Below are 26,521 nucleotides of genomic sequence, written 5' to 3'. Positions count from 1 at the left end.
AAAAATGTTAGGGGAATTGGGAAACCCCAATGAAACCCAAAAATGACCCCTTTTTTTCAAAAACCAAAAATGTCTTCATGCATTGAATCTTTTATTTTTTAAATTTTGAAAAATTTGATTAGGGAAAAATTTTTGGGTTTTAAAAAATATTTTAAACAACATTTAATTTTGAAAATGTAAAACATTTACAATTGGAAGAAAGTTTTTAATCTTATGAGAGTCCTCTTTCAGTTATTACAATTTATAAAAGTAAATTCAAAACATAATCAAACTGAACAAAAAGACAAAAACATATTGTTTTTACACTACCTGTAAGATTTGAACCAGAATAATTTTTAAGTTGTAGATATTAAGCAGATACGCAAAATGGATACACACTGATTATTTAAGGAAAAATATAAGCGAAAGAAATGAAGAAATAGACAATTATGGAGCAAAAACAAGGGACTAATAATAACACATATGTTATTTTTCATCATACATTTTATCTGAATAATAACGTAAATGCCATTCTTATCTATTTAATTATTTCATCGTTTTCTGTAATTACAAAGTGTTCCCCCGTCAGATCGGGCTAATCTATATGTTTATTGCACTACAAAATCATCGAATAGTTTTGTCTCGTTTCCTTTCTTTCTAACTTATTGCAAGGGGAAGGAACTCGTAGCTACACATAATGTATTTGAACTTCAGTTTACTGCGTTTTGTAACTTTTCAAGTTTAATGTACCCGGTCAGTCACAACCAAAGTTAAAACAAACAACGCACTGTTGTTAGTATATCCAAGATTGAATAAAAGGTGAATGCAATTGCTGCTGGGCGATCAAAGATTTTCATTGAAAATTAGTTTTGAGTATAATTTTGTATTGAGGGACATGAGAAATAAATGATGATTTGATATCAATACGAGTTTTGTGTCACTTTAATCAATGAATATTTTTAAAGGTACGATCAGCTTCCTGCTTCTCTACTTGTTCTCCTGTTTATAACCATTTCTGTATCTTAACTTTTGGTGTGGTGCGTAACGTATAAAAGATAATGTCGTGTTGATGAAATACTGTCCGAAGCAGTGACAGAGTGACAGTGGTAATTCTTTCGACATCGTTTAATGATTAAACATTTTAGAGCGTCCTTAAAGATAAGCAAGTTTGATTTTTTAAAACGCGTCAATTAATAATCAATTGTGTCGTGTACGAGGGTCGTCATAAATGTACTCATAAAAGTTTCACTTTAAAAAATATATGTATTTTCATCGAGATAACTTAAGGCTTGGCAAATTGTACGGAAATACCTACTATAACAGGCTGGTTTCATATCTGTAGTATATAACTGTAATTCAAATATAAGTGACAGTACAAAGTGTTCGCCAGTTTTTAAGCACTTTGTGGTTGTGTTCTGTTCATTTTTTGTAAATAGGCAGTTGCATAGAGATCTACAAGTTTAAGCACCAGCGTTAATAAATTTATTATAGGGTTTATAGAGATATTTATATTTCATCTTGCAACATTTAATTTGTAACACCTATACAGGAAAATTTCGGATATCCAACTTATAGAAAATCGATCCCCTCCTGGGTGGACTACAAAGTATCTACCATAACAAACGTGCTCAAAATATACACCAAAGTTCCAGCAATGATAACGTTCCAGCATGTGAACTAAACAGCACACTTGAGTTAATTTTATGTTTATATATCTAAACAGTTTAAATGAAGTAGTAGAGTATTTAACGGAATGAGGTATACGTTCCGATAGACACCATTGTCTTTCATTATTTATATGTTTTTAACATCCGTGTGAAAGTATATTCACTTACAAATTGACAAGTAAATATGCCTTTATATATAAATATGTCTTTTTTGCTTAACTGCAACATACTACTTTAAATATTGTCTGGATATCACAATATCGATGTTTGCGCATGGTTTCTTATATCCATTTTGCAACAATATTGATGTAATTGGAATACCAGAGATACACAAAATATATTTATGCTCAAAATATATGATGACAAAAAATACTTGAATGTATAATAATAATAAGCAATAACAAATCATACAAAATAAATGTCAAGAGATAAATTTCAATTTGATTTGCAATAAACATTGCCTGTTAGAATATTTGTGACGGCAATAAAAACTAACCAGTAATAAAACTCATTCAAAACCGGCTTTTCCTTAGAACGAGAAATTTAAAATAGGTAATGTTACAATTTATTGTTCAGTCTAACCTGTACAACTATGAACAAGTTAATATCGACATAAACGATAGATATATAATATGTCAAGAAACATTTGTGTTACAGTTTGTTTTTGTATGTCCTTCAAATAAAGTAAAGGCAGTCCTATCAAATCTGCAAACAATTTCATCGGTTGTATTTTAGACCTGCATAAGTGTGAGATGTCCCTGCTCCCTGTTTGAGACTCTCATACTGTGACTGGCTGAAAGTAGTCATATAAATGAATGTTTTAAAAATGACACGTTACTAAAGAGGAAAACGTTTTAAAAAAGTTAAGATTACAATAATTTTATGACAATAATGTATGTTATTTAAAGAACTTTTTCAAAACCTTTCTTTAGCGTTGCACATAATCTGACTGATTAAATATTTCCAAATGCTTCTTCATAAATAGCAAAATTTAGGATAAGAATAAGATGAACCAAGTATCAATTACGATTATTTTAACAATACATACAACAATACATTTAGTAGCAGCATTCATCTTATTTTATATTTGAAAGCACATGACATTCCATGGTTCAAATATTTTCGTACACTTTCTATATATCATTACCTGTCTTGTGCTGCACTGGTATTCGCTGAAATATTATATGAAACAGAATATTAGTTAACAAATTTTTATCAAGTACGTAACAAAGGGCAACTGCATTGTGAATTTCTATATGTTATAGTAGGCTTTTATAAAGTAAATGTTATGACAAATCCAAACGTTTCCACAGCTCTTAAAATAGGCAAATTAGCAATAATTAAACCGTTCATTTTACATGATTCTTGATCTTGCCACTGTCAACAGAAAATCCTCGGTGTTTCATTTGCAAATGAATACCCTTACAATCTATGTAATAAAATTGAATTTTTGATTAATTGATAAAAACAATACCCGAAAATGAAAATACATTTTACTTAATACAAAACACTTATCTTCTCATTAGTCCGTTCATGTTTTATCTATATAAAAGTAGATAGCAAATCAAGACAATCAAATATTATAACAGTTAAAAGGTAAGAAGCATTGAGTTAGAAGCATTCGTTTTCTGACTTTCGTTTGTTTGTTAGTTTATTTTGGTTTTCAGTTTTGGTTGACCAACACTGTACAGGTCATACAGCAAGATAAAGTTTTTGTGAAACATTTTAATGAAACTCATATTAATAATTTTCCCGTCCACTACCTGAAACTAACCAGTATTGGAGTCATTTGAGAAATCTTAGTCGTGACCTTATATTAGTAGAGCTAGAACTCACGATCTCAAGGTTGAGTGGAAGACAACTTTCAAAAGTATACATGTTATGTCATTTATAAAAAAATGAACTGATTCAATATACAATCTCAAATTAAATGTAAAAAAATCAATCAATTTGACATCATATCGATAATGAAAAAGTTAAATTTACAGATAAATAAAAGGCAAACGAAAACATGTCAAATGATAAATACAAGGAAGGGAAGTTGTTCACAGTAAGAACATAATTTACGTACCATGTAGGGAATCATAAGCCAAATTATTTTCAGTATCGGCTCTGTTTTGAAGTTGTTCATAGGTATTTCTAGATATAGAATAATATTTTATTAGTTAAAACAATATTTTTCTTTGCAATTTTGGTCACTATATCAGTTAATTGAGTGTTGATGCTTACAACAACCGGATTTCGAATATGTTTGACAATTATCTTTATTCTGTAATTTTTCTAAAGCATATCAGAATATTCATTTGGAATGATTTTATAATGTGTGTAGTATTCCTATATTTCTTCTATATCAATTTTGTTCACACTAAGAATAACTAAATATGAGTGACTTAAACCATGAGAAAACAATAATTCACATTTTTATCAATACAAACAAACATTTGAAGGTTTCTTACGGTAAATGTGACGCAACGTTTAATTCTGTTTCTCTGGATATTGATGTAGTATGATGCTGACTTTGCTCCGTCCGACCTGTTTGTACATACAAAGTATATAAAGACTCTGTTTTAATCTTTCTTGTTTTGTTTATGTAATTTTTCATAAAAATACATTTTTTTAATGAAGCTGATCCATATATAATGACATTTGTTATGACATCATTTAAAACTAAATATCTAGTGCAAATTTGGGGAAGAATGCACCAAATGGTAAAGTAGTATAAAAGCGTGATTGTGTACTTTGCTTAAGTTAGTAACAAGTAAATCTAGAAATTATAATTGGTGCTACGTGTTTGTATACTTAATCACTATTTAAGCAAGCATTGAGATCTCTGTAACTTTAGAATTTAACAACATTTCAGTCGCAAGATGTATTCTTGATTCTTTAAACATATTTGAGAGTATTCGCTATTCATTCAATTTTATTCAATGTCATTAGTATCCATTTATTAATTTGCACATGCAGCCCATACCACAACATTTCTTAAACATTTATTTTAAAAAGCAAATAAAGACAATCACAAAAAATGTTATTCAATTAATTTAAAGTACCTTTCATTATTTGTTTCCTACTTAGATTCAGCCATGTTAACGCCACACCGATTAAAACACCGGCTGTAAAAGAGGCAATCACAATTGCAGCAATAACTCCCGCTGTCAAACATTCCTCGTTTTTATCTGCAATGACAATAATATAAATATTGGTTTGAAAATGGCTTGCCGTTAACAAAACCATTCTTAAAGTACAGTATTAAGTGTATGAAAACCACATACAATGAACAGTAACTTTGCAGGACAATCAACAATGTCAATCATTCAAAGTCGAGCTAGACAATCAACATTCAACTCAACATTCGATATTCGTTTAAATGATAATTTAACCATTATTAAAAACAGTTCGATTTGTATTTTTGATGTTTAAGAACATTTGGTGGTATCGCTTATTTTTCCAAATTTGTTAATGCTTATTCAAGAACTTTTGGCTATGGAGTATTCTTGGAATATAGATTATATATATATATATATCATCTTTGATGTATTATATTCACTTACTAATAATTTTCTAACAAATGCATACGCTGGACAAATTCCATGAAAAATGCTAGTTATATTAAAAATAAAATAGTTTACAGCCGTTTCTTTTAATATTGATTAGATTAATTATTATATTTTGAAACGTTTTCTGTTATTTAATTGACTTTTGTTATTTGAGTTTGAAATACTCACTCAGAGGACTGTTTCTTCATTGGTTGAAATTGCAAAAAAAACTTACGATATAGAAATTAAGCTTTTTCATCATACACTTTGCAATATGAAAGTATAAGTAGAATGAAACAAACGTTGTTTTATTTAGTTTTAGTCATCAGTCTTTAATTTCCGTATACAACGAAAAACTTAATGTTGGAACTATATTATTCCTTAGACCTGTTTTTGGCTGTTATATCAATTCCATATTTGCCAATAGAAATGCATTGGTACAAAACAAGCCCTATTCTAAGAAATGAATGTCCCTCGTCTAAGGATCTGTCTATAGTCGATTATAACTTCTATCTAATAGTGTTGAGACGCAAGAATTTTTGAGGAGTCGGTTTAAAAATTAAATCAAAGTGACGAATTAAATAAAATGATCTCAAGAATTTAAGACACGAACTTAAGAGATCCTTTAACTCATTTTTTATGGTTTTATATCATAAATATTGATGCTCAAATCAGGATTTTTTTCAATATTGTAAGTTCAAAAAAACATTACTTGTAAAAAATATTACCGAATTTACATGTCATTGTAGTAAAGGGAGGTAATTTAGACATTTATTTTTAATAAATTCTAAGTCATTTTTTAAATAAGAAATGAATGCATACAGTTTAATGATTACATATAACGTGGACAAATATTTGCAGTAGATATTTAACATATTCTCCGCTGTTTGAAAATTGTTTTAGAAGCATAATTATATACATATAAAAATTCCACTAAAGTGTGGTTACAACCTTAATTACAACATACAGGGTCTTTAAAACATACCAAGATCATAATATTTACTTTCTCAATATAGACTTAACACATAGTAATATTCATCCGTACAGAGGCTATTCAAAGAGCTTTAATTTGTTTTGAATTTATACCTGTTGTAATCATAGTATTGGTTGTCATTCCATCACCTGGTTTAGCTGAAAGTAAGAAAGTAATTATAACAAACAAACAAATTCAGTAGAAATCTTATGATATGATTAATTTTTCCGAATATCTATTAAAATTTGTTTGTTTCATGGCGTGTTATGAATTTTGCATGTCATATTAATTTGTTAATATTTGAACACGAAACACTTTGCATTGTCAAATCTGATATTTCAACTATATAAAAACACAGTAAGTTAACTAATTTGTTTATTTGTCTACGCCGATTTAAACATTGTAATACATGTAATAGAAAGAGCACCGAAACACAAGGCTGATTTGTACGAAGGGGCGTAGCCCCCGAGTATTAATCAGATTGCCGAGTGTTTTGGTGTTCTTTCTCTTTTGTATCATAGTCAAACATAAAAACACGTTCTCTGTTGTCACAATATGAAACCCCGGCAAAAATGGACCAATGAACGAACATCTGAATATGATATTTCTGTCGCTTTCCCTTTCTCTGCCGTCACAATATGTAAACCCCAGCAAAAATGAGCCAATCAATGGGCATGGTCTGGAGTGCGGGTAACTAATACCCGCACTCCAGTTAACGCACTGTGCATGTATATGTATACGATTTAACCCTGACACATTTTCAACAGAAAGGTCTCCAAACTATGATACAATGTAATAAATATGCATGTATAATATTATGTATGTTATGATGATTTGTGTTGAGCCCAAGTCAGTATATGTTCTGTTTTGTTCTGTAACTTATCTTTCTAACAGAAAAAAAAATCTAGTTAGTCTGATAAATGTCTAATTAAATGATAAATTAAAGTGATAACTAGAAATCTAACCAATTATTCAGATAGTTAAGTTAAACGTTATAATTATATGGTTAACTGTTGGCAGAAATATGCCACCATAGGCAGTGTTTAAATGATAAGTGGGTTTACATGAAGACGGTTCTAATTTAAGATTGTACAAACCCTACTGTGCGCAGTTACTCTGTAACAAGTTTCTTTTTAAAAATTGACCATAAGATTATTAAAACAAAATTATTTGACTGTTATAAAAAATCTATGAAAATATTTTCGTTAGATTTTAGTTTCGTTTAAAGAGGCTTACCAATGTTTTCTGAAGAAAACCTGGTTAAACTGTATTTACATATTTTACATTCACAGAGAGAAATGAAACTTAAAACGATCACTTACTGACATCAGTATAAAATCTCGGATTGTTTTCTGAGGTATACGAGTTCCCATACGGATCTCCACTAACTGTAACATAACACTCGAATGCCAGATTGTTATCCCTATTAGCATCAGCTGCTGTTGTGTTGTATCTGGTTGTAGCTACTCGTGTATATCCACACTGATTGTCACTGACTGCAGTGCCCTCATCATATGTTCCTTGTGGTGCTTGATAGCCAATAAAGTCATCATTTTGAGAAGTTTCAGATGTTCTATGCCATCGAATACTAGTCCCTGGTAAGCTTCCTATATTAGCAGTACATGTAAGTTCCAACTCATCTCCTACCTCAGCAGTAGCCATGTTAGATGGTGACATTCCTTCTACTATAAAACCATTTCTTTTTACAACTAATGATGTCACTTGAGGTTTTACTGGAATGTTACAGCAAAAATCATTTACATGTAATGAAATGTATAAAGCTATATTTTTATGTAGTCATTGTACTAAGTAAACATATTAAAATAAAACAGACACTTTTCTAGTGCTACTTTCTCTTCCAGATTCTAATTTAAGGTGTTCTTCTTTAAATAATGTTATTTAACTTATAATGTGTAAAAGATATAAATATATAAAATATAATAATGTTCATACCAAAGAAGAGTGTATAGTTGAAACTTGTACGATATTTATTTACTTAATTCTACTTGAGTTGTCTTTATTATTCAACATTTTGAAAACATTTTCATTAATATTTCAACAGTAATTCATAATAACCATAATGGTTGTTTCTCAAAATAGTAATAACATAAAATGTATCTGTTATTTAACACAAATGAATATGATACAAACCGAAAATAAGATGTTGCGGAAAATAAATATTGTTCTGACATTTTAAGTACGATTGTTGCGTTTAGCAGTGATTTTTGTTCATAAGCCATTCACTATCTGGCAATTGACTACCAATTCTATTTCATTTTGGTAGTATTCATTTTTACTATTCGAACAATAATGTTTAAGCAGAAATATAGCCTCATTCAATTTTAAATGATAATGAATAGGAACGGATATATTGATGTTTATCTTATATCAATACCTGTCTTTTAAAAAGAGGTACCGTGGCACTATTCTGTTGAAATCAACCATATTACAGAACAAAAATGTATTTTTCACACACTAATTATTACTTCAGTGAAAGTTCACTGGTGCCGCCTTTTTTACACTCTTTTACCCTCGCAAGACAGACGAGACCGAGATTTTGACGTATTATTATACCCACTTATTGTATAGTAGCGTACACTGGTATAAAAATATATCTTGATGAACAACTAAGAATTCTTATTACATACAGTATATCACATTCACATACATATATGTATTAAAGAGATTGTACAAAACTGCGTTGACAATTTTTCTCCAAAAATATACAAAAGAAGTAAATGTTACTACCATTATTAAAATAACCAAATGTTTCAGACATAATATGGATGTTTTGTGAATAATTGAGAGCTATTTCGTCCACTTTTTAATTACCAGTATCGTCCATTCAATTATTTCTTGATAATATATATCATACTAAATAAAGTGTATGAAAACATATTCCCATTCGTAAAAGAATAAGACTGAACTGCATTAACGTATAAGCCTCGACATTTTTTAACACCGGTCGGATGATCAAGCTTGCTGATGATTCCTGACCACAGGATTTAAGCAATGGCTGTTAAACGATTTGATTTACCTGGTCATTTTAATTTTGGTATTGTAATTAAATGAATGGGGAACTCCTTCCAATTGATAAAAATCATTTCATTTTGAAACACTTTGTGTCCTTTGTATATGTGTATCGTGTACAGTGCCAGTCATATATATTTTTCTGCGTATAAACTCAACTAATGCCAGTAATATATGTATACCCTTTATCGACATGCTATGACATCAACAATGACCAAAATTTTCGAAACAAAATTATATGAAAAAAATGTTTTAAAGTTCTAAACGTAAAATGTAAATAGATATCACACAATTGACCTTTGATCGACAGGTGCACTATTTACTCTTCAAAGTAGTCGCTAATATTTTTGTAAAATGTACATCAAAGAATCTACATTCACACATCTTTAAATGAAGTTCTAACTGTTAGTATTTAATTACTATTTAGAAAACTTTTTATTCGGATTACTATCACCATTCAATCATTAACATGCCATTTTTGTTGGTGCATTTGTTACCTTATTGCATCAATTGATTTATGTATTTTATAACAACAATAACAACAACAACATATAAGTTTATTCATGCCTGGCTCATATACAGAAGAACATGACAGAAAACAAGGTTTTAAATAAGGTACTGTTTATTAGCATTGGACAATGATGGAACATCTAAATGTACTCAAGTAAACAACAATTAACTAAATTAAATGTAAACTTGATTTAATGAAATATATTTAATAAAGGGATACTAGTCGTGGCCTCGCAATACTAGAACGGATTCGTAAACTGCATTCACATGTGTAAACTGTATAAACTATCCTCTATTCCATGAAAATTATTGTAGAAGTTAATATATGAACCTGTCTTTACCCAAGTTCTACTACAAACTCTTCATTAAACCAGTAACTACAGGAAATTACTAATATTTCAATATTTACATTGACTTTCAAATTGTCGCCCCTTATGCAGGTGCGTTTATGTTGGGAGTATTTTTATTGGCTGATAAAAACCCCCTTTTTAGTGGTGGACATACGCCGTTATTATCCGGATTATTATTATTATTATTCATAAGCCAATGAAACTGACAGTCACTAATAGAAGTTGGGTTTACATACGGCAATATTTAAAAGGGAAGTCGAAGATTAGAATAATTTGTACTAGAAATTAATGATTATATCATTGATTATGGTGGATGATTGATATTTAACCAATTACATGATTAAAATTTCTTAAATGACAATACGTTTGCATTTGATATCGTTTTACACGTATAACTTTACAAACCGAATTTTAACGAACGTGTGTATAAATAAAACACGGAAGGTTATTTTCAATAATATCTTGTCCATGTATCAAAGTGAGGCATTTTTTGTTTTGAAATTATCGATGCTTTCATGAATTTCCAACAATCAAAAGTAAAACAGCAGTCGTACACTGCGTTTATGAATTGAGCAATTTTGAGTTGTATCCCTTGTTATATCATAAAGAAACAAATGACAGAAGCCCCTGTGTGTAAAATAAAATAAACATTTTTAAAGTTAACCTACATTATACCTGTAGTTTACCATGGGTTATAAAGCGTTAACTTTGTGAATTGAATCAGTTAAGCATGACAATAACATGATTAAATCGTCAATATATTGTTGATTGCCAGACATACTCGTATGCTTGAATACGCTATATAGTAAAATATATTCTAGTACTGTACTGAAATAGTAATTAAACAATGAAGGATTAAATTCACATGTCAGTCTGAATTTAGACATTGAAACAGTTCACCTGGCTAAATGAACTTGACATTAATTCAGGTACATAGGTATAGAATTCTAATCCTATTTGGTATCGTAGAAATAGTTGTTGGTAGTATGAAAAAAATATTGGACTTGGAATGCTTATTCTGATATTTAAAGAAAGAAGTAAAATAAAAGAAAAAAAGTATGATTTACTAGATCTATTTCCTTTCGCGTAATATTAATGATTTGCGTAATTCGGTCAATAAAAAAGCACGCATAAAAGGGAGAAAGTGTGTTTTTAGTTCTAATTATCGCATTGAAAAAAAACCTCAACAAATAGCAATTTTTAAAGTGAAAGTTATTGCAGTGCTTTAAGAATTATTGTGAAAAAAATAAGCGATTGGTTTAAAAAGGTTATTTGAATTTGTATTAAGTAATTCATTGAAAAGTAATGAATTTGGCCTTATATAAAATTTGACGGGGTATATATATATATAGTTGTCAGGAATGAGATAAAAATGGACAGACTAGGGTAAAGTGATATTCGTCTCCTAGATCATTTAAAGAGCATAACGTGCATTTTCTAGACTCGAGCGGAACAAAAGATTGCCTCCATCTCCCCACTTCGACCGGTAAACGGTTGTTTCCTGCCCGAAATTTAAATATAGATATTCTTAATTTGATTGGTATGGTACTTTTCTAATTCAATATAATTTTTGAAGATATATTCATTTTGCTGTTCCAATCTTGTAAACATTTGTCAATTAGTGATTTATCAATCAAAATATGTATGTTTTGTAAATCTAAGATTTTTTTATTGTCCCAAACAAAAGTATTTCCCGTCTGGTCTAATATTTTTTTTACAATACCATGGTTAAATTGATTTTTCTGGTCTATATTTGTAAATATCTTTATCTTTCGTGTCGATACGAGAGTTATTTATGATATAATCGTTAATTGCAATATGTTGGTTTATGACATTACGCTTATATTGAGGCTACTCGTTGCCAAAACTCAAGCCTTTGAAACTTGACAATTCATACTTTCGGTTCTACTAAACAGATAAGTAAAAATCTAATTGTTGATTCGAAAGTTACATACTACACTGGTATTATGCGTTTTGATTATCTCGATTTGACAAAATGAACGCTGGTAACATACAACTAAGATAAATTGCAAACTGTATTTAGAAATGTATAACAAACTGTATTTAGAAGCGATATGGCGAAATGTAAACGATAGAACGTACACAACACGCTTAATGCCGTACATCGTGACGTTGAGAATGTTAAAGCATCTGTTGACACTCTCAGGTTGACAACGTCACACCTTCCTTTTACACTCTAACGCAATTGAGAATAATTTTGTAAACGATTTGCAACCCTACGGAATATTTGCATCATCACGGAAATAGACGAAGATTTAAAAACGGAGCCAATTTTCACGAGAGCAGAATATAAAGAGAGGCAACTCTTACTGTACAAAATTAATGAGTACAAAAATATTTCAAATTGAATAAAACTGTTCACATACATCAACTGCATTACAGTTGACTTTGAATATGCTCTGGCTTTGTTAAAACGTATTCTAGCACAGGATTATCAAGCAATACAAAAGTGATTCAGAAATATATTCACGAAGTATCCTTAGTCATTATTTTACATTCAGCAGGCAGTTCTAGAATGCGATACATGGCAACATAAATAAAGAGAACTGAACAGTAAGTATGTGCCTTCTTTCTTTTAAGGACTATATTTGGTTGTAGAAGAACCTAAATTTTTGACCAACTGTATAACCATGGAAATATACAAAGTTTACTACATGTATTGATAATTCCTTAGTGTAACCAAAAGCTCTTGAATTTATCCCACTTTAATGTTGAAATAAATATTCAGTGTGTCCTTGTATCTCTGTTTACATCTTTTTGGGAAATATTTTGATTCTAAGGATATGATTTAGCCCTTTATCAATAAATATACGTAAGCTGATATAGCTTAACGTCTTCAGCGAACCCCTTTTTAGTCATTTCACTAAATCATGGACAGCTCAAAGATCTGTGTATACATACTGTTAATAGCTGTTACATAGACTTGCTGTCTTTCTGATCAAAAGCAGATAACTATTTTTGTGTACGAGAAATACCACACAAAATATTTTTATCAATTTTTGTAAGTGATAAAAATAAACAAGGTATTCACAAGTCGATACCTTTGGACTCATTTTAATATTACTATTGAAAAAAATGGGTAAAATGGACCAAATGTATCTTAACAGTATGGTAAAAATAAAAAGGTATGTACGAAGGGGTAGATTGGTTTTAAATTTACTATTATTGTTAAAAGTTTTTTTAGTCAAGTCACAAGCTAGTATTAAGGTTACTAATGTAATAGTAAATGCTACTACTGGGAAATGTAGCAGCCAGAATTTGGTCTGTTTTAATATTTCGCCGTAGCAAAATCTCTATCAGATGTTGACTTGAAAATTTTAAAGTGGTAAGGTAGCAGCCTAACTGTCAATGTTACTGATTCCTTTGCAAGTTGGAATCCCTTCAGTAAATGTATTTGTCCTTAAAAAAAGCATGTTGAATACAGTAATAATAATAGTTTTAACTTCTTTGAAAACTATTTACCCTCAAGCAACCCCTTTAAAGGTTGGATCGGAAATGATAACTTGGGGTACAACGCTTCAAAACTTATAGGCCTATAAACATTTTAAGTCCGCTGATGTTGATTGAATAAAGGCATAGAATGGCAATCACGCAAGTGAATACTGTTTGGTGAAAAACTGTCATGATTTGCTTCAAACACCTTAAGGCTCCAAATATTTTAGCTTGAAATACGGTGTTCCGTAAAGGTCAGCGCGTTTTCTCTTAGAACGAAAAGAGCCAAACATCACAAGACGACAATACGATGGTGACAATAAGACAGTATGGTGGTGACAGTACGATGGTGTCAAACCATCCTATTATCATCATGTCACCATCGCACTGTCGTACTGTCACCATCGTACTGTCGTATTGTCACCATCGTACTGTCGCCTCCCTGTCGAGCGAATATTTCACTCAACATGGCTTGCGAAACTTATACCGTCGTTTTATGAAAAACTCTTTACTGTATCAAAGATCAACTATCAAGGAAATCGAAAGTTAACAGAATTAAAATCTATCTACATAAATAAAGAACTTTATGATAAAAATGTACACCTGTGTCTTCAAAATTTGTATTTCAACAGACAGGCCTAATCTAGAAATTATGTATAATTGAAATACCTGAATTATTTTTATCAACTTTAATTTCAAACTACTCTCATCAATACAAGAATTTACGTGTATGTTAGGCCAATTTTTTCTTCCATGTTTTTATTTGATTTTGCGCATGTCTAACAGGAAGGCGACAGTACGAAAGTACGATGCTGACAATACGGCAGTACGATAATGACAGTACGACAGAACAATGGTTATAGTACGACAGTAAGATTGTGACGGTACGACATTACGATGGTGACAGTTTGACAGTGCGATGGTGACAGTAGGACAGTACGATGGTGACAATACCACAATACGACGGACTGTTACCAATGTGTTGTCATGCTTCGCCATCGTACTGTCGTATTGTCACCGTACCATCATACTGTCGCACTGTCACCATCATACTGTGATGTTTCGCGCTTAACTTTTTCAGAGAAAACGCGCTGGTCTTATTGGAATGTGTGGTAATAAGCGGGAATAACGCCGGTACGTGTTCTTCTTTTCTTGCTTTCTTGTGATCTCAGACCACAGAAAGAGAACTAGTCGCTGACGGTAAATTTCGAAAATGAGCGTACACACGAACCATCAGTATTCCGCATTTATTGGGTATTGATTGCTACTTTCAGAAAACAAGTTAATGTTTCATCGTTGAACAAGATGTATATTGTTGAAATAATGTTTACAATGTAAAAATCTGCAATGACAATCCAAGATTGCAACATTGGAATAAACATATAAGAAATACAATTGTATTTTGTCCGTAAACAAACAATTTAACTTAGATCAACAAGGCTGAATTTTTGGCAACGAATAACCTCCATACGCTTAAACGGCCAATATTCAAACATGACGTTTAATATAATTATTTGAGCACAGCAAGCACTATTTATAGTATTGCTTTCCTGATATTGATTTTTCATTTATACTAATATACATTGCCTTTCCCTTTAAACACAAAATGGAAATCACACCATAAAACAGCAAAATTATAAACACTTCTAAACATATTTCTTACCAATTTAATATATTGTATTATTGAAATTAATTTTTTTATGTAACCATCTAATGAAGTCTTATCAAATTTTCAACCTGTCTTAAATGTGAAGAGATTTTCTGGGCATTTTCAAAATCACATAAAACTTACCATATGCTGAAAAAGTGGCATTCCTTTTAACATCAGTACTTGTTTGTGTTGTGGAGCTTTTATATGTCAATTCACATCTATAATACCTTGCATCATCACAAACTAACTTCTTCATGTTCATAGACAGTGTCAGAACTGTGCTAGCAGGTGTGTCAGAATTCCATGATCCTCCAGCAACATAATCTTTACTAGTTGCGACAGCTGCAATATCATCGGTTAACGTAGGACTTTCATCTGTACCATATTCCATTAATGCTAATGTTTGCCAATCATTAGGATCTGATCCAGATAGTGTAGTTGATTTAAGTCTTTGTATCTGTATAAGGTAAATAGTATCAACATCTGATTCAGTGATACCACATGTCATAGTTAATGTTCCTGTGCTGCCTAGTAAAACTCTCTCCCTGTTAAGAGTGAAATCCGCACCAGTTACTGTAAACGTAACAGTTGAAATAAATACAGTATTTTTATAGTATTTTCAATCTTATATGAAACGTGGAAGTAAAATGCAACCCTATTCTTTATTCTATCTCAATGATAGTTTGTAACGGGAAAATTGCTTGCACTCATTAAATTTAAAGATTAAACAATCAATGAGAATAAAAATGAATGCAAGAAGGTTTGGATCAATATAAAATAATATATAGAGATGCACATGAAAGATATTGTATAAATAAAGTAGTACAGGAATATTTATAAACAAAATAGAGTACTAAACATAAAGATATCCACAAACATATGCACGCACGTAAAATATCAGTTAAAAGTTGCACAATTGAACGATGGCGATAAACAATAAATATACTTTTATACAATTTAAAGTGACTTCGAAATAACAGCAGACTTATTACCTTTAAAATTAGTGAAAGCAATAACAAAGACAACACTTTTAAAAAATATCGACATCTTAAATATTTAAATAATCCACTTTCTCTTTATAAATCTCACTTTAACATTGAACGTAAATTCCGAATGGAATAGGGAAGTAACGTTATTGAAATATATAGAAGTATGAATTGATAAAAAAGCAATATATCTATTTACATATACGGGATAAATGTAGCATTTTACACACATCCGTACAGGTAGGACTTGTGCTTATCACACTTGATCCAGATTTTTGTTTTATAACAAGGAAGTACTCGAAAGGAAGTTTAAAAATAACTTCAGAAGTTTGAAAGAAAAAGGAAAATGTTAATCTTAAATTGCGCAGAGTCTAATGAACATTACGCTGTATCATTTCAAAACATTCGGGATCATTGATGTCAGCACGTTTGTGTAGAAAAGTTAATCCCTGCCTTATTTTAAGCAAACAATTAATTTTAGGCTTTATTTTTATTTATGAAATTAATACTTAATGAACAAAGAAAAAACATATCTAAAGTTACCTTTTCTTGTTTTTTCTTTGCCCAACTCTGTATTTACCGTGGTAGAGAGATTTCCGAGTGTTTTGATGTTCTTTCTCTTTTGTATCATAGTCAAACATAAAAACACGTCCCCTGTTGTCAAAATATGAAACCCCAGAAAAAAGCAACCAATGAACGAGCATCCGAATATGATATTTATATTGCTTTCCTTTTCTCTGCCGTCAATATATAAGTAAACCGCAGCAAAAATGAGCAAATCAATGGGCTCACTCTGGAGTGCGGGTTTCTTATATCTGCCCTTCAGTTAACGCACTGTACTATGTGTATACGATTTAACTTTGACACGTTTTCAACAGAAATGTCCCCAAACTATGATTCAAATAGAACATATAAGGAAGGATGGTTAAACAAATAAAACATCTATCACAATCTAGTTCCAAAATCAAAAGGGATTGTCCAATCAATCCCCTTTTGTAGCATCTTTTCAGATGTTATTATCGTCTTTTGAAATGTACTTGTAGATTTTTCCTGAAAAATAAGTTATCTTCGGAAATTTCATAGCCCGTCATGAAATCGTTATCACTATTCCTAAACATCTCACAATTTCAGACAATTTCAGACAATTAGAGCAAATTAGCAACTATTTTCGTTTATAATATTATTTGAATTTAAGCATTTAATATCCTATCTGAAAAATGTTTTGGAATAAGATAGTTTAATACAAAAGTTGCGGTGATTCTAAACAAAATGGTACCGTAATTTATCACCATGATAGATCAAAATGCTGAAAGCACTGAAAACGAAGGACAGGAATGCTCAGTTTTAGGATAGCATATCATAAACCCGATTTTACATGTAGATAAATTCAATTAGTTTAGGCGTCACATATAGCTGTACATCTGTACAGTTGTAAAATTAAACTGTCACAAGAGTTTCTTCCTTTATTTAAATTTGTACCATTTCATGTTAAAAGGTTGATACCGCGTAGGCCGGTGCTAGAGACTGGATGTTAACTTGCACAACGACGTTTAGTCTTTTTCAGAAAAAATTGACGTTTATAAAATAACAAATGACGCAACGTCCGTTTAACTATATGCTAATAAAACAGAACGTGACGTTAACGCGGGAATAAAAAACTTTGTCAAATAAATACAGAATCTTTAATGAATATAAATACAGCAATACACAATATACAATATATTACACATATAATATGGATCTGCACATGTGATACAAAAATTCTCATATATTTTTTTGACCAAAAATACTAGTAATTTTGCTATCGACCTTTTTTACAGTACGATTTTTCCATAGCAACCGATGTTGCATTTTGCGCAAGCGCATTCTGCGTAGGGCAAAAACGCAATAAAGATAGACTACATTTAGCGCATTTGAAGGCTTTAACTTTGTTTCACTTTGTTTCCAGATTTTTATACTTCACAACAGCAGGTGTCAAGTGCTGTGTGGTAGCTGTAAAAAGTTGCCCCGTACTTCACTTCAGTGTTGTTATATTTTTCTGGTCCTTCGGGATCATTGATGCCAACACTATTAAGTGTTGAGAATTGAGTACCGCTCAAGCCGGTGCTAGGGAGCCTTAGGGATGTTGCACATTTTCATTACCCCTTATGTACAGACTCAATCAAACCGAGTCTGCAATTCTCTTGTAATTTTGTTGTGATTAATGCTTCCGAGGGATCACTTTGTTTCCAGATTTTAAAGGACGTGATTATAAGTAATGACACCCAGAGAACAGAAAATTTGGGATGAATCAAAGCAGTTAGTAGACTACTAAAACGTGAATTGATATTGATAATAGCCATACAAAATTAGCGGACTAATAATTGAATGACCAGAGTTTCTGTTCAAGGTATCATTAAATGACTTAAGCATCAGTAATTTAAACTGAAACAGCAGGGTGTTATTGTATTGTATCATAGTTTGGGGACCTTTCTCTTGAAAATGTGTCCGAGTTAAATCGTTTACATATACATGCACCGTGCGTTAACTGGAGTGCAGGTATTAGTTATCCGCACTTCAGAGCATGCCCATTGATTGGCTCATTTTCGCTGGGGTTTACTTATTGTGACGGCAGAGAAAGTGAAAGCGACAGAAATATGATATTTAAATGCTCGTTCATTGGTTACTTTTCTCCGGGGTTTCATATTGTGACAACAGGGAACGCGCTTTTATGTTTGACACTTGGCAATCTGATTAATACTCGGGGGCTACGCCCCCTCGTACAAATCAGATAGCCTCGGGTTTCGATGCTCTTTCTATTACTTACATAATTGGTATTCCTTTAAAAGTGGATTGACAAGGCAGTAAGTGCCAAACGGATTGGCACGTGGCCAGCTGTGAATTGCCAGCTCGTCCACAATATCATCCAACCGGGACGTTATAGTACCATGACATAGTTAATCGCTTAAAATTACAAAAATCATAATTTAAGTTACTTTTATTTATACCAATCTCATCAATGTTTATTAATTTTGTGAAGTGACAATTAGTATACGTGACGTGCATTTTAATGTGTTACGAGGAACGGATAAAATGTGTGTTATTTCATCACCCATCTTAACTTCTCAAGAGTTTGAAAAACTATTTAGATATATTTATGTGCTTGAAAAATTTCACGATAAACTTAGGAAAGCTGAAAACAAAAACAAAAAAACATTATCACGTGTTCCGACTTTTTTTCAGAGTGATATAAGTAGCCTCGATTTTATAATAATATATGTTATGAAATTTCTTTAGTTTTTTATATGGACGGTTTCTACAACAATTAAATTGACTTACTTCTTTGTTTTCTGATACATGTATAGTGGTAAGGTAGCAGCTTAACTGTAAATGTTACTCATTCCTATGCAGTGGTAAGGTAGCAGCTTAACTGTAAATGTTATTCATTCCTATGCAAATTGGAATACCATCAGAAAAATTTATTTGTCGTTGAATATAGTCTTATCAATAGTTTTTACTTCCTTGAAAAATATTTAACCTCAGACAGTAAGTTACCTGGTGTTGTTTTTTGTTTTGTTTTTTTTGTTGTTGTTGTTGTTGTTCTTTGTTTTTTTTGTTTTGTTTTTTTTTTGTGTTTTTTTTTTTTTTTTTGTGTTTCTTTGTCTAGAAAATGTGGTGTCTACAACGTTTTAAAACTTATATGCCTATAGTCCTTTAAAGTCCGCTGATGTTGATTGTATAAAAGGCATAGAATGGCGATCATGCAAGTGAATTAAGTTTGGTGAAAAACTAAACACCTAAAAGGTATGGTACGGTAAACGGAAACTACGCCGTTTCTTGTCGCCGACGGTAAATACCAAAAATGAGCGGATAAATACGTTTACTTACGATGATGTAGTGGGCGGGAAAATGGGCGGAGCTTATTTTATCTTCTATCGAAAAACGTGTAAAGCTGGATTATACCGATCCGAATCATGATGGTTCGACAATGTAAAGCTGAGAATGTAACTTATGTTTTGTCGGCGTATACACGAACAATGAGTATTCGAACACTTGGTTTTGCTACTATCAGTTAGTGTTTTGTCGTTTAACAAAATGTATTTTGTTGACATGCATGTTTACAATGTTAAATCGGCAAACTCAATCCAAGAAGGCAACATTGGAGTTTGCATACAAAGAAATACAATTGTATTTTTTCCATTAACAAACTGAGTTGAACAGTTTGTTAATGGAAAAAATACAATTGTATTTCTCAGATCAACAAGGCTGGATTTTTGGCAACGAATAGCCTCCATAGTCCTTTTTCAATGATATTCCCGTCTGCTAATTCAGACACTGTTTATCGGTATATTCTCTGATTATACAACTAATATAAACTGTCAAATCTATTGTATTTCTTAAAAATATTTATAAATTTTCAATCGCGGTAAACACGACTGTATACGTAAATGTTCCAGTATTTTTAATGAAGTTACTGATTACAGACAAACAGGAAACTTTATTTCAACTCAATGTATTATATATACAACATGAGGATATGCAAACAAACACAAATTAAGCAGCATATGCTTCTGGTAAAGATCGGCAAAAGAAAAAAAAGAGTAAATATCTTTCTCGCATTCAGTATCCTGTATCATCAGGGATTTCACTCCATACATACAAGTTATTACTCCGTGCATACATACTCTATACTAGATAGTAATACAAAGAGTACATATGTACTGAAATAGAAAACAAAACGATCAAGCGTCAAATCCATGTGTCATCAGCTCAATGCTCAAATGAAATTGACATAAGTCACGGATTTCCACGAATTAAGGTGTATATATAATCTTGAATAAAGGATTTCAATCTAATCGTAGAAATAGTTGTTGTTATTATCAGAGACATTGATCTACATCCCTGTTATAATGACATGCTGATGAGACTTGAACTGCTTATTCTTATAATTGACAAAAAAATATGATAGTAGGATTTACCAGATCTATTTTATTTCGCGGAATATTCGTGATTTGCGTAGTTTGCTCAATTAAAAATAAAACACGAAAAAAGGGAGATTCTAAATATAGACAGCCAAGTAACAGGTAAGGATGGCAATTAAAAGTGTGTAAATGGTCAAATGGTTGTACAAAGCGAAGAACAAAGCAAAGTTACCATGCTAAGGTGAGAAGTAGTACTTAAAGTATTTGATTATCAGACGACATAACTTTGGAATTTGGAATTAACTAAGTATAGCTCTTACAATTTTGCAAAGATTCAATAATTTTCCTTCATCTGTTGTCAACATAAAGTTAATAAAAACTGCTCATTATCTCTTAAATGGTAATTTCCTAGATATGTTTTTATTTTAGCGCTGAAATTCTCAAGTTACACAGAGGGCACATGCGATCTTTATACCAAGTTCCATCGTAACGTCCTGTTTCGACTGGACATACAATTGTTTATGGGCTTGTTTCAAGAGTGGGAATAAGGATATTGTCTCACCTTTATATAATATATCTTCATCATGTTCGCGAAAAATAAATGCTATTTCATATCAGTTCATGAACACCGCATTTTGACTGATTCATCGAAGCGCATGGAAAAAGGCGCACATAAGACTTTCAACGACTTCGCGAAGACTGCGCAAGTAAAAGCAATTTCTGTCTATATTTTAATTAAATATGCCACATAAAACAATACGCAATGATGAATATAAGGTGAATTTACGGAATTATAAAAGTTGAAACGCCTGCCAAATATACTTGTCAATGGCGGTGAAATATACTGAATAAAAATATCTGTCATATTTTGCGGTTCGGATCGGAATATTCGTCCCGAGGTGATTCGCCCATTGGGCGGTAACTCGGCAAGCCTCGTTACCGTCCATGGGCGGGTGACCGAGAGACGGATATTCCGATCCGAACCGCAAACATATGTCAGATATTTTTTCTTGCATATTCTACCATATTCCCTTATATTTTAAATTCTTTATTTTCAATGAAAATTTATATCATTACAACCGTAACTACTTTCATTCAACAGCGTGTGAATTACAAAATCATTCATAACGGTAAAATGACGTCATCTTTATCGTGCCATTGTACAGCACGCGACTCATCTGGAACCCCCCATGCCAGATGAAATTTCCGGCATGGGTAAAACTAACAGAAACGCCTGTCTGATATGCAAGAATAATAATATCTGTCATATTTTGCGGTTCGGATCGGATTATCAGTCCCGAGGTGACCCGCCCATTGGGCGGTAACGAGGCTTGGCGAGTTACCGCCCATGGGCGGGTCACCGAGGGACGGATATTCCGATCCGAACCGCAAACATATGTCAGATATTTTTTCTTGCATATTCTACCATATTCCATTATACTTTAAATTCTTTATCTTTATTTTCAATGAAAATTAATATCATTACAACCGTAACTACTTTCTTACAACAGCGTATGAATTAGAACTTAATTCATAACGGTAAAATGACGTCATCCTATTCGTGCCATCGTACAGCACGCGACTCATCTGGAATTGCCCCCCCCCCCATGCCAGATGAAATTTCCGGCATGGGTAAAACTCACGGAAACGCCAGTCTGATATGCAAGAATATGTCTTTTTATGTGTGATATGGATTTTATTGTACCGATAAAGTATTGCATTTTATGAATTGGCAAAGTATAAATGATTGGCATTCGAGTTACAATACATGGAATGTTGCAAATTATTGTCTGATTTTTACTATCTAATAGTATACAATTTTTGACTAGTGAGCCATTGAATATGATGTTATGTTCACCGCCAGATTACATATTGACCGAGGCGATCATGTAGAAGCTTTATGTTCCTCTTCATATATATATATATAGGAGAAAAGTAAGTCACTACAAAACACTGTATGTCTTTACATAAGGGGGCATATTCTAATGATGGCCCCGGTCAAATTTTTTAATAACTCAGACATGGTGTTTTGAAGGTACTGATAACTTCTGATATTTCTCTGTCATTGTAATTCTTTCTTGTTTGTGTGTAGGAACTGAGAAGTATTTTTGGGTTTTTATCCGAAACTAAGCATTTTGGTAGCTTTGTATGTATTTCTGACTCTCCGAATGGAGGTGAAAAAGTTAAAAATCAAGCTTTGACAGTTAGCGCCAAACAAGTAAGAAATTTCAGATAAATTTTGTGAAAAATCTAAATGACAGACACTTCATTGGTCATTTCTGAAAATGCCAACGCTTGCACTGCGTGTTACTGATATTTTTAAAGGAATCAGGCGGATTCTGGAGTATGCTGCACCTTCATGAAGATTGCCTATATTGGTATATTTTAGGTGTGATTTTGGCTGAGTGGGGGTAAATATAAATTGCTGTCAGTCATTTTTTGAAGGAGCAATGCATACTTACATCATTATAATTAAACGTTTATACATGTCGTCGATATATATGTTTGTTTATAAAAATAAATATTCATTCTGTTTTTGCTACAACTATAAAGTTTTTTTATTAACATACAAAAATGATTAGTTGATTAATAATTTATGTGAAAGAAAATATTTTATTATAATACTGTCAATATTGAATATGGTTACACAATTTATAAAGACAATTGTACAAACAAGCATTTGGACAGTTTAATAAATAATATAAAAGCTGCCTTACTTTTGAGAGACATAAATATGCTAATAATTTCTATGTTGACATAATGTTGCTTTCTTATACTTAGCAACAAGACATTATGTCAATGTTATGAAACTATTTCCAAGATTTTTATCTGTATAAAACAACAACAACACTCCCTTTCCCCACAAAAAACAACATATCAACATGTCACGAAATAACAAAACTTATGCAGTTTTATTTCGGCCGATTATCTTTTTTAAAGATACGTCTTGATAATCAATCTCATTCATAATGACAGAAAGGTTAGTTCGAGCAATATCAAATTAAAGTACTTAATCTTTTTTGAACATTTTGGATATGCTTCATCAATATAGACACATTATAAATACCTTACGTCACAAGAAGTTTTTTAAAATCAAGTTTAAAACTTTATCTAGAGGTTTCAAAATATGTTGAATGATCTTTTTTAAACTGTTCAGTAAATCTTTGGAAATAATCATAACAATATAAATATCGTTTCGACATAAATTATTTTATTTGTCTTATAACATATTTATTGCGCATCTTATAATCATTCTTTACAAACGTACCTATTGCAGTTGTGGCTGATTTTCTCTCTACTGTGTTTTGGGCTATTTCTTCAAAAGGAAATGCGAAATTGACAAAGATTCAACACACTTTCACTTTGTCTATCTTTGTGTTTCTGCATTTTTGCATTCCCATAGCGGAAAGGCCACACCGTTTTACAAGCGCCAGTGATTATTCGTAACAACTCCCCACTTATGGCTGTAGGCTGCATTTAATCGTTAACATGAAATTGCATTAACCATCTCATTAGAAGAGATTAAATGAATTTAAATCAATGGCAACCATGCAATTTTAATTCCAGCTGGTAAGTTGATTTTGAACCATGGTGTTGCTTTACATTTGCAGTGTCTTTAAAACGACTGGCAGTTTAAAAAAATTACTTAACCTGTAAAATGAAATGCAGTCACCCATACATAGTTTATTCATTCTTTGATTTAAATTAGACATGCTCAGTAAGAATTGCATAGAAGTCCATAAATTTTTTTGATTAAAGTATTTTACTCAAGGATGAGCATAGTATATCTTTAAAGACATAATATATTACAATCTACGCGGTTTATAAAATGTAAATGTTATATACAAGTATTGAAACGTCCATATTATTAACAGAAAAAAACACCTTTGAAAAATATAAATTGTCTAAAGAATGTTTTTAAATGTTATTTGACGATGGGACAGCTACGTTAACATTAGACCAAGGGAAGGAAGTCAATCAGATATTTCTTATATATTATGGGTTATGCTATTCACCCTTTATGAGTTATTTAAAACACTTAACATTTGTTGCTTTGTTTTATTTTTTTCTCAAACACTATTTGATTCCTGTTAATTTTTTATCGTTCGTATTTGTGTAGATCGATTGATGTATGTAAATATAAGTAAGTTGTTTTTTTTATTTGAGACATGCTTACTTTTGAAGATTATATCAGGTCGAAAATGTTCTACCTTGTCACATTGTCAGTGGATTTATTAAACTTATAAACAAATATTTTTTTTCAATATTAACTTGCAATGTGATAGTCAATTTATTTTTATGTAACTATTTTATTTTTCCAGTTTTATTAGCATATCTATAAATGAGTATTTCAGACTGAATCTGATTTTGACTGTTTAACATTACATTCTGTTGGATGCTTAAGCCTTGTTGTATGGTAACTGATTGCTGTTTCGATAATATGCTCACTTATCGTGTCTTTGTGTTTCGCCACGGTATACTTTAGATGAAATAACGATATTTTAATAGGCGAAGGAACGATATCTTTTTCTGCAGAAATATCGTGTCCGTGGGCAGAAATCTTCTTATAGTGATAACCATAAATGATTTGCACCTTGTAACGCTTGTGAATATATGCTATCATTGCATGGTTTTGAACTTTTTCTTTGTTCTCACTAACCCATTATACTCAATACACTTTCAATTTTTATTTGAAAACTGTATTGATATATAGCAGTGCAGTTTTTTTCATTTATTCATATAGGAAAAAGAAACAACTTAAAAACTAATATATAGATAACAGTTGAGTTTTCCCCCCACCTTGTATATATTAGTGTAGTTTTTTCACAGAGGCTCCAATGGGGCATTGTAAACGAACAAAAATAAATAAATAAATAAACAAATATAAATAAAAAAATCTTATATACAGCTGCTAAAATCAAAAGGTACTGCTGAATGAATTAATTCCACTGATAAAAAAACCCTAAAATCTTGAATCAACATTATTCTCTCCACAAGATAAAAGGTTACAATTCGCCTCTAACATTTGAAGTTTTAAACTTACATTGAGGCTTGTATATCTTATTTTATTCTTTTGTTTTCTTGCTTGTTTCTTCCTGTTTATTTATTTTTGGCAGCAGCAAAAACTACTTTAAACAACTTCTTTATCATAATTATATAGCTGAAAGGTAGCTTATGACAGCATAAGCGGTTATTGATTCATTTAATCTTGGTTTCAATTTGAAACAAAGGTGAAAGGGCACAAGTGTAAGAAGTGCACATGTTTTTTTAAAATTTATTTGTTTATTTAATTTTTTTTTGCTGATTTTTCTAGTTCAAAGAATTGTGAAATTGCGGGGATTGCCTAACGGCCTCGACATTTTATTTAGTAGAAAAATCCCCTCGATGTCGCCCTAGCCAGTGTTATATCCTCATAACAAACTCGTTTCATATACTATAACTATAACATGTTAGGGGAATTGACAACTAAATGACCACATCTAAA

General features: G+C 31.4%; 1 protein-coding gene across 1 annotated transcript; it reads right to left on the bottom strand.

Annotated features, from left to right (window-relative positions):
* Window positions 1-202: 202 nt before the first annotated feature.
* LOC132751728 (uncharacterized) lies at window positions 203-15,716 on the bottom strand. The gene is made up of 8 exons (XM_060741942.1): window positions 15,291-15,716; window positions 7,478-7,888; window positions 6,269-6,313; window positions 4,697-4,822; window positions 4,103-4,178; window positions 3,718-3,785; window positions 2,794-2,818; window positions 203-2,439 (listed from the first exon to the last, which is right to left on the bottom strand). The coding sequence occupies exons 1-8, from the start codon at window positions 15,655-15,657 to the stop codon at window positions 2,364-2,366; spliced, it is 1,194 nt and encodes a 397-aa protein (XP_060597925.1). The 5' UTR covers window positions 15,658-15,716; the 3' UTR covers window positions 203-2,363.
* Between the last annotated feature and the right edge of the window lie 10,805 nt (window positions 15,717-26,521).

This window comes from Ruditapes philippinarum, unplaced genomic scaffold, assembly GCF_026571515.1.
Source record: "Ruditapes philippinarum isolate M1 unplaced genomic scaffold, ASM2657151v2 ctg834_1_1_1_1, whole genome shotgun sequence".
Lineage (NCBI taxonomy): Eukaryota > Metazoa > Mollusca > Bivalvia > Venerida > Veneridae > Ruditapes > Ruditapes philippinarum.
This window is presented reverse-complemented; position numbering and strand designations above follow the sequence as displayed.